Here is a 9,554-nt window from a genome sequence, read left to right as displayed (position 1 = left end):
ATGTTTTTGTTTATCTTGTTACCGTAAATCAATTGGGAGATATGTGTGACGTGGGGAAAGTGCGTGCAACATTTCCCACCTAAAACGCTTGTGGTTGGTGCAGCGTGATTACGGCAACCAACCATCATCCACCGATCCCAGCTTGTCTTTCTTGTTCTCCTCCTTCTTCTCGCCACCAACCCAACAACACCTGAGAAGCCTTACTTCCTTGTCGCAAGAATGAAGTTCTACCCCGCCGCCCTCGTCGTCTTCCTCTTCGTCGCCGTTTCCCTCGTGGCGCCCTCGCTGGCGGCCGCCGACCGCGACATCTCCAAGCTGAGCCCCGAGCACGCCAAGGTGCTGCTGGCCCTGCTCCAGCACCGCGTCGACAAGGTCGCGGCGGGCACGTCGCCGGCCGAGTCGATCCGTTCGTTCTTCGAGCCGTCGCCGCGAGACCACTGCTGCCTGGTGTGGGACAACCTCAAGTGCGCGGCGTCGATCCTGCAGTGCGTGAACACCTGCGAGACGGGCCTGCAGCCGTGCATCACCTGCCTCGGTCCCATGTGGGAGCAGTGCTGCTGCTGCCTGGACAACGCCGGCATCCACGGCCTCCCCTGTCCCTCCTGCTGCAAATAATTATTTATTTTTGCCAATAAATTGTATTTTAATCAAAGCAATTCTTTTATTTGCCTTTCCATTATTTTTACTCCAGTTATTACCAATCGTCTTCTCTACAACGGTACGGCACAGCGTAGACGTGGGCGCCCCTCGAGTGCTGAACAAGCTGCTGGAAAAAAAAGATGAAGCAAAAGATGAGCACCAAAGGCAAAAGTCTGCTGTTGGTGTTGGCTCGCCACACGTCACGAGGCGACCATCGGGGAATCGAATTTTTGTCTGTCTTCTCCGCACGTTGCAGTCAAAATTTGCGGAATGTCGGGTCATTTTCACTGCACATAATTCGACTATCCTTTTTAGCCCCGCAAGTGCCTAGAAAAATCCGAGCAGCGAATCTGGCTTTTTTGAGGGTACTGGACTGAGGCTCAGGGTCGGGGCGCTCCGTTATTCGTTCAGCACACCCTCAAGCCCCGCGCCGATGGAAGCCAGCCGCCCCAAAGGAAACGTCTCGAACCGAGGCAGCCCCACCAGGGTCGCTGCGGCCGCCGCCAACGGTAAAACGACGACGCCCGTTCGGGCCAAGTCACCACCCGCGACCACCCTCGACCCCCTCCTACACACCACCTCCAATGGAAAAACCAACAACAACAAACGTACGGACATCTACACCTCTAACTACACTGACCTTCGTAGGATTTTTGTTTTAACCACCCTGAGGCCTGGATGGACTGGGGGCATGAGCTACAATTTTCCCATCATCAAGCGAGCCAACCCTGGTGACCCACACCAGCCTTGCGGCAACCAGCCCAGTAAAAAGGGCTGGAGGGATCCCGCTCCACGACCCCGGTGGAAAAAACTGCGAACCAAAAAAGAAATTAACTGCAAAAAATCGTTTGACGGAAAAAGGTCCTGGACGTCGACAGAAATTCCTGACGCCAGCCAACCAGGCCGCGCTCTGCCTGACCTGCCACGCCATGTCATGCGCTATTTATGTGTATTTTATCTGTACCTTATACTTTATTTATGCTTTCCTGGTTTCGGATAATAACCTAAACATGCTAATTCACGACATTTGTGTGGGTACAAAAAATGTAGAGCGAAAGTCATGCGAGCCCGGCAAGTGCGAGCTGCACGACATTGCCGACTGCGAGTGGTGCGCCCTGGGGGTCAAGAACCGGTCGATGTACGGCCGGCTGTGGCCCTACGCCGAGCACCCGGTCACTCGCGAGCACTACTGCCTGGAGCCCGTCGAGAGCCCCACCGGCGGCAAGTTCCCGTGCTGCTCGTTTCGGCGCGAGAAGCCCATCAAGACCAGCCAGGGCTACGCCGGCCACCTGGCCTCGCACCGGGCCCACATCCAGGGCTCCACCAACACCATCAACGGCGTCGGCGTCGCCCCGGTGCTGATGGTAACCAGCAATGGCGGCTCAGGCGGCGGCTCGGCGGCGGCGAGCCCATCGAGCAACGGCGACCAGGCGCTGGGGAAGAAGCGCAAGAGGGAGTCGACGCTGACGGGGTCGCACGAGACGGTGGCGACGTCGACAATGTCGACTACGGTGTCTACGACAAGTTCTAGCAGCGGCGGCGGTGGTAAGGTGATGCCGCAGTTCGTGGCGAGCCTGCAGCCGAGCCTGCCGCGATGTGACCTGGAGGCCGGCCAGCTGCGGTTCATCCTGCTCCCGCAGGACAGCGAAGCCGCCGCGATCGACGTGGTCTTCAAGGTACCAGTTGGGCCTCCAGCTGAGTACCCGACTTGCCATCGGCTAACACCCGACACGACACGACACTGTGCAGGGGCATCGTGGTAAGTTGAATAAGCGTGCGGCGAAGGACGCGGACGGCTTTTTCGTGATCGCGTGTCCGCTCATCCACGAGCTGCTCCCGCCCAACGACACCCGCACCACGTTCGAGGTCTCGGTGCGCGTCGAGGACCCGGCCACCCACCGCCGCCTCTTCCAGTCCTCGCTCCTCTTCACCCACCACCACGGTACTACCTCGTTTTCGTCCCTCTCAGGCACGACTCGACTCGAGCCCCGCATTGTGCGCTGACCAAAACGTTTTGGTGTCGACTATAGCAGCGGCCCAGGCGAGCGCGGCGCCGCGGGCGGAGAGCGTGCTGGCGGGCGGCAGCGCGCCACGGCCGTCGGCGCGGGCGAGCGCCAACGAAGAAGAGGACTACGACGAGGCAGAGGAAGGAGAAGAGGAAGAAAAGGAAGAAGAAATGATGAACTACGGTTCGGTCGACAACAAAGAAGAGGATGGCGACAGCGAACCGGCGGGAGAAGAGGAGACGAAGAACGAAGACGAGAAGACGAAAACGACGAAGAAGGAAAAGAGGAGGAAAATCGAAGACAAAAAGAGCGGCGGCGAGGAGGTGCAACAGGAAAAGAAGGAGGAAACTGCGGGAGCGGAGGGGGAGGCTGAAGAGGCCAGCGAGAGTCAGACGATGGAACTCGAGATCGCCGAGGAGAACGAAGACGAGGAGGAGAACGACGCGGAAGCGAACGCCAAGAACGAAGGCGAAGCAAACGGCGAAGATCAGAAAGAACGAAGACGATTCGAGGAAGCAACACCAGCCCAAAAGAAGAAGGAAGAGGCTGACGACGACGACAAGAAGAGGGCGACGCAGCAGAGCGCCGAGCTCCGACCGGACGTGACTGTCAAGATCGAGAAGGTGGGCGAGACCGCAGCCGACGAGAAGATCGGCCACCAGCAACAGCGCGAGCTGCCCGACCTGCTCACGCAGTTGGCCGAGGTCGCTGCGGCCGAGTCGCATAGCAACGTCGCGTCCGCCGCCGTGGCCAGGCCCGCGCCCAGTGCTGGCCCCGGCAAAGCCAACGGCCACGGCCACGGCCACGGCGCCGTTGTCGAGAGGCCGACCATGGCTGAGGCCCTCCACGCGATGCCCATGAACACCGTCACGTCGCTGCTGCCCTGGGCCCACATGGCCGCCGCGGCCGCCGGCGGTCACCCGCTGCCGCCCCACTTTGCGCTGCCCGACTGCTACGCACTTACGCCGGCGGCTGCAGCTGCGGCGGCCGCGGCCATCGCCGCCGACCCGCACACCGCGGCCCTCATGCTGCCGGGCCTGTTCCAGTCCTACTACGGGCCGGGCGGGCCGCTCCCCTTGAGCGCGCTGCTGCCTCCGATGCCGCACGCGACCCACCTGCCGTTGCCGCCGCCCACGCGGCCGCTCGCCCCCACGCCGGCCTCGATGATGACGTCAGCATCGCCATCATCGTCAGCAGTGCCGACCTCGTCGACGTCAGCCATGTCGCCATCGCTGACGGCCATCAAGGCCAAGGCGCCTTCATCGCCGCCGACGACGACGAGTGGTGGTGGCCCCGCGACTACCACGTCACCACGCTCGGCTGTGTCGACAACACCAACCACGCCGACGATGTCGACTGCGACAACGGCGGCGCAGAAGCCGCTCCGGGGTCCGCTTGCGCCGATGGCGCAAATGATGACGTCGATCCCGCCGCCCAAGCCCGCCGTCAAGCCCGGCCCACCGCCGCTCGCGATCCAGCCCAGCGGCAGCGGCTCGACAACGCCCCCGGCGGCGGCCGGCACAGCCGCGTCGACGTCGGCCTCATCGGCGCCATCGCCGACGATGGCGTCGCGGCCACTGCAGACCTTGGTCGCGGCCGCCGGGCGGCCGTCGGGCGTCGGCGCCGCCACCGCGGGGCGCGAGACCTGTCGCTACTACTTCTACACCGTCCTGCCGGAGAAGGGCAAGCTCATCTGGGTCGTCTTCTTCAGCAGCCGCCGGCACGCGCTCGACCAGTACGAGCTCCTCCTCCACGAAGTCGCCTCGCCCCTCTCGGCCTCTTCCGCGTCGTTGTCATCGTCATCGTCGTCAATCGAGCGACTGACCAGCAGCAGCGGCGGCCTCTCGCTCTCGTCGTCGGCCTCGGCCCTCGCCATGGCCATGGCCACCGAGCTCGAGCCCGACGCCGACTCACCTTCGCCGTCGTCGGCGTTCACGCCTCAGCCGCTGCCGCTTCTGTCGCCGCCGCCGCCGCCCGAGTTGCCGACGTCGGGTGGCCGGGCCAGCAGACGATCGTGCTGCCGGCGGTGCCCGATCTGGCCTGGATCGCGGAGGGGGTCGACGCCCAGACCAGCCAGCGGCTCTACCAGCACAAGGTGTGCTTCCAGGCGCCCGATTCGACGTTCGAGCGGCGCATCTTTTGCGCGACGCTGCACCAGCGCGTGGAGCGGACGATGACGCTGCTCGGAGGGCTGTCGCTGGTCAGCACCACGTCGCAGCGCGAGCACATGTGGCCCCGCATCAACCAGTGGTTCGTGGGCGAGGTGCAGCAGCGGCTGGTGCACAACTGCCGGCACCACCCGCCCAGCCGCCGGCACTTCCTCAACGGCAAGGGCTCGCGCCAGGGCAGCAAGCAATCCCAGAAGGACCGGTTCCTCTTCGACGAACTCGACAAGTCGGTCGAGCTCGAGAGCGTCCCCGTCAACTCGCTCCTGCCGATCACTTAAGAGAGGCGTCACAGACGTCGGACGGCTGAGGTGGCCGGGCGCGTGCACAGACAACGCGGCGCCGCGGCCTCGGCGCACGAGGACAGCAGCGAGCGGTGGTCAAGACTTGGTCGTGTCTACGTAGACCAACGCTCGCTGCTGGTCTCGTGCGCTGAGGCCGGCACACACCTGCACCGCTCGTGGGGAAGAAGCCCGACGTCGTCGGTGACGGCCCGAGCGGCGATAGCGCCACGCGGCCACGATGACGAATCGGCGACGATTCGCACGAGCACTCTCCCTGGAGCAGGGTTCTTGTGTCTCACATTTCGCGCTCTCGGCGAGCAATGAATGAATGAAGAAGTGTAATATGTTCCACATATTGATATGTTTGGTTTTTTTATATGTTCATTCTTGTTTATACATTGCATTTCGTTTCCGGGTCATCGGGTCCCAGGAACCCGTGTCACCGGTCACAGGAGAAGGCGGAGGGGTTGGTGGCGGACCGGTGGGCCATGGCCGCCACTTGCTGGTCGGCCCGGTACCGCTGGATGTGCGGGTCGGCTCGATCGGGGATGGTGTCCACCGAGCTCCTGCTCCGTGTGATGCGTCGCTTGTTGCCCTCAGAGGGCAGTGGGTGCTGCTGCGGCGTGTCGCTCGCTGGCCGCCGCGTCGAGCTCCTCCTTCCACTTCTTGAGGCCGTGTGTCGTCGACTTCTTGCTCGGCGCGCGCTTGAGTGAGAACTTGGGCAGTTTCATCAGTGACCGTCTAATGTGTGTGGTCGTGACTTGTGCGGAGTGGTGTGGCGTTGTGTACTTGATGGAGTGTAGAATGATTGAATGGACGTGGGCGCTCTTTTATGGGCCTTCGCGTGCCATACTCACCAGGCGTTGCGTCACTGCAACCAAACCCAGGCTCGGGAGACGAAGGGAGTCCAGCAGTCTCCGCACCATCTCGCTCGCGATCTCGATTTTATTCAACATTTCTTTTATTTTAATTTGATCAGATATTAATTTCTTTGGGATTTTAGGTGGGAACTTCAAGGCAAGGAGGCGAGAAAGTCCGCGGCGAGCTGGTGCCAATCGATCACCGCCGCTGGGCCGCCGCCGACGGTCTTGGCCTGCCGCGCGACGAACTTGTGGGCCTTGCGCACCACCAGCTCCCAGTTGACCTTCTGATCGGCGAAGCGCGCCAGCAGGTAAGCGCTGGCCACGGCCGTCGCCCAGAGCACCAGAACCGCAGCCGGCGCCGACGCCGACGCGGCAGTGGCGGGGAGCGCCGCCAGCAGCTGGTCGAGCGGGATCTGCAGGAGGTCGGCCACATCGCTCGCCTCCCACGACCCGCTGGCCTTCTGCCTCGTGATAATGCTCCGCATGAGCGCCGGCGCCGGCGCCAGCGTCGGCTCCTCCGGCGCTGTCTGCTGCGGCTGCGGCTGCACAAGAGTCGAGGTCGAGCCGGCGTCGGCCTCGGTCGCTTCTTCTTCGTCTTCACCGCCGGCGTAGGCTTCGGCCTCGGCCTCCTCCTTGCACCGCTCGTCGGCGATGAAGGACCCGGAGCCACCCGGCGCGCCCTCGCCCCGCGGCGGCGATGAGACGAGGCTCTTGCGGGACCTCATCGGCGCGGCGGTGCTGCTCGCCTTCTTATTCTTCTTCAGCATCACCTTGTCCTTTGAAACGCCGCCGCCTCGGCCGCAGCCACCACTCTTGCCGAATGCGCGGGCCATGGGCGCCGCCGGTGCGCCGCCGCCGCCGTTGGCGTACTCATCGTCGCTGCCGCTCGAGTCGTACGAGAGGGCGGACATCATCGGAAGAGAGGAAGCGCTGCTGGCCATTATTGGCGCGCAGCTGCCTCGCATTTGGGGCGGACCTGGTTGGGGTCGGTCGGTCAGATCTGACACACAACACACGACACACACGACACACACGACACAACCGACACAACACGACACACGCACACGCACGGCACCTGTAGCGGGCGTGTAAACGTACCACGCAAAGCACGATGTCGCTTCTGCTCTTCGTGGCACTTCTGCGCGGCCAGCTGCCGATTTCTCTTGGCAATGTAGTCGGTCACTGAATTGTTGACCGCGCACGACACGCACGACACACACAGTCGCACACACCACCGCACACACGACACGCAGACTGTCAGAGAAAAGAAAAGAAAAGAAAAGAAGTTGATACAGGGAGAGCGAGTGCGTACTCTTTTCGAAGGTGATGGGGACCTTGCGCAGCTGCATGGAGCCCTCGGTGATCTCCTCGCGCTCCTCGACGGCCACGAACGCGGTGAGCTTGGACATGACGCCGTGCTCCACCGACAGCCGAACGGCCTCCTGCGTCACGTTCTTGCCCGGCACCACCTCGCCCTTCGGGTTGTGGAAGTAGCTACGGCACTCGGCCAGGTCCCTGTGGCGAGAATTATAGTGTAATTATGTTATAAAATAATAAATAATGGTCATTATTATTTTATTATTTAAACAATTATTATTCGAAGATAAATAAAAAGAAAATGGGGGTACCGGAGGGTGGACTTGGCGGCGAGCTTGTGGATGAGATCACCGGGTCTGGCGTCGTTGAGGTCGATCTTGGTGTTCGAGATGAAGGGCTTGTTGCCAATCTTGGCCCGCAACGTCACCTCAACTGCGCACAACACGACACACGCGACACACACACATGGACACACATGGCACACATACGACAGTGAGCTCATGGACTATAGGTACCCTGTAGGGGGGAAAAGGTACTCTGGCCGGTCTGTGGTTCGCCGTCTTGCGGGAAGGCGTAGACGACGATGCGCCCGCCGGCGAAGAGGGGCGACAGGCGGTGCGGCGACTGGCGCACTTTGAAGCCCTTCCACGTCAGGGCGAGGTTGGTCAGCGCCGGCTGCATCGCCCGGTTGAGCTGCCGCATCACCTTTTCCTCCATCGAGTCGTTCCCGTGCACGAACTCGTAGAATCCCTCCTGCAAACCGCACACACATCACCGCACACACCGCACACACCGCACACACCGCACACGCGCACACATCACCGCACACGCACACGCACGCACACGACACGCGCGGTGAGTACGGTGCATTGGAGGATTGGCAGCGAATGGCCACGCACCCCGGCGCGAGCGAGGCCCTTGACGAGCTCGGTGGAGGCCTCGCTGCCGATGCCGAACGTGAACACCCGGGTGGTGTCCGCGTGCTTGCGCACAAACTCGACGCACTCGATCGTGTTCGCCACCTGACCATCTGCGTTCGATGGCCGCCCGATCAGTCAGACTGGCGCAGCCAGGCGTGTGCGTGTGCGGTGGTGCGTGTGCGAGTGCCGACTGGGTGACAGGGTACCGGTGAGGATGAAGAGCTGGCGCGGGTAGCCGTCCTTGGGCTTGGTCTGCAGCACCTCCTTCAGCGGCTTGAGGATGTCGGTGCCGTCCAAATCCGCATTCATCAGCGCCACGTGCTTGGCTGCGATTTCCAGATTACTGTCCGATCCTCGTCTCGTCAGCACCCGCACACGCATACAACCGCACACGAACACGCACGCATCACAGCATACGCACACGACCGCACGCACACGCACACGCACACGCACACGCACACGTAACGCACACGCACAAGACACGTACGTGTCGTTGTATTCGACGCTGCCGTTCTTGAAGAGGTGCTGCGTGCGCGACCCGAAGCCGATGATGTTGAAGAAGGTGCCCGGGCCGAGGCTCCGCAGGAAGATGGCCAGCGTTTCCTTAACCTGCGCAATGCGCTGCCCGGCCATGCTGTAGGAGCGATCGACCAGGAACACCATCTCCGTGTACACGTCGTCATCGTCGCTCAGCTCAAGGTTCGGGTACAGCGATAGCATGATCGCCTTGTTGCCCTTCTCGTTCACCCCCACCCTCGTGCCCGGCCTGTCATCACGGAAATCCAAACATTCATCATCTTCCGCACACCACCACCGCAACACCGCACACACCGCATGCACACTGCACACCGCACACGCGTACACCCGACGCGACACACGACACACGACAGAAAAAGTGATGGCTGGGGGAGTACTGATGAGGTGTGGCGAGCTTGGTAAGCAGGACAAAGTCCACGGGAGGGGTGCCGGCGGGGGAAGGCTGCATGGTGACCACGCCCTGCGTGGGCTCGTCGCCGAACTCGAAAGTGATCGGGTGCGACGGCGATGACACGGTCCTGATGTTGCTGGTCATCTCTGCGCCCGCACACCACACATGCGTCAGTCACTTCGTCGTCACCGGGGTGTGCATTGAGCGCATAAGGTGCGCCGTACCGAGCTTCACGGTAAGCTTGAGTTCGGGCACAGCGAAGCTCTTTTCCTTCGGCACAAAGTACGACGGGTTGTCGTTTGTCGACGGCAGCCGCCACTGGAGCTGTGGAAAGCACGCACAAGCCACACGACACGACACGACACGACACGACACGACACGACACGACACAAACACCACACACGGCACCCACACACACACACACACACCACA

General features: G+C 62.0%; 3 protein-coding genes across 3 annotated transcripts in view; 2 read left to right on the top strand and 1 right to left on the bottom strand.

Annotated features, from left to right (window-relative positions):
* Window positions 1–219: 219 nt before the first annotated feature.
* Window positions 220–615, top strand: ACA1_256770 (uncharacterized protein; the record flags this gene model as incomplete). The annotated part of the gene is made up of 1 exon (XM_004333493.1): window positions 220–615. One exon carries the CDS (start codon window positions 220–222, stop codon window positions 613–615), a length of 396 nt encoding a protein of 131 aa, XP_004333541.1.
* Window positions 616–1,775: 1,160 nt separating this feature from the next.
* On the top strand, window positions 1,776–5,091 carry ACA1_256760 (uncharacterized protein; the record flags this gene model as incomplete). Its single annotated transcript, XM_004333492.1, is given in 5 exon segments — window positions 1,776–2,315; window positions 2,389–2,581; window positions 2,673–4,602; window positions 4,625–4,637; window positions 4,654–5,091. 5 exon segments carry the CDS (start codon window positions 1,776–1,778, stop codon window positions 5,089–5,091), a joined length of 3,114 nt encoding a protein of 1,037 aa, XP_004333540.1.
* Window positions 5,092–6,106: 1,015 nt separating this feature from the next.
* The window catches only part of ACA1_256650 (von Willebrand factor type A domain containing protein), a gene marked incomplete at both ends in the record, with an annotated part of 5,049 nt that continues 1,601 nt past the window's right edge, over window positions 6,107–9,554 (bottom strand). Inside the window, 10 exons of the mRNA XM_004333491.1 lie at window positions 6,107–6,957; window positions 7,056–7,139; window positions 7,270–7,472; window positions 7,586–7,706; window positions 7,811–8,027; window positions 8,174–8,304; window positions 8,401–8,537; window positions 8,682–8,960; window positions 9,109–9,268; window positions 9,347–9,446. Coding sequence (XP_004333539.1) covers window positions 6,107–6,957; window positions 7,056–7,139; window positions 7,270–7,472; window positions 7,586–7,706; window positions 7,811–8,027; window positions 8,174–8,304; window positions 8,401–8,537; window positions 8,682–8,960; window positions 9,109–9,268; window positions 9,347–9,446 — 2,283 coding nt within the window. The remainder of the gene's footprint in view (window positions 6,958–7,055; window positions 7,140–7,269; window positions 7,473–7,585; window positions 7,707–7,810; window positions 8,028–8,173; window positions 8,305–8,400; window positions 8,538–8,681; window positions 8,961–9,108; window positions 9,269–9,346; window positions 9,447–9,554) is intronic.

The sequence above is a fragment of the Acanthamoeba castellanii genome (assembly GCF_000313135.1).
Source record: "Acanthamoeba castellanii str. Neff unplaced genomic scaffold scf7180000084769, whole genome shotgun sequence".
NCBI classification, from domain to species: domain Eukaryota; phylum Discosea; order Longamoebia; family Acanthamoebidae; genus Acanthamoeba; species Acanthamoeba castellanii.
Note: the sequence above shows the minus strand (reverse complement) of the source record. Positions and strands in the feature narration are given on the sequence as shown.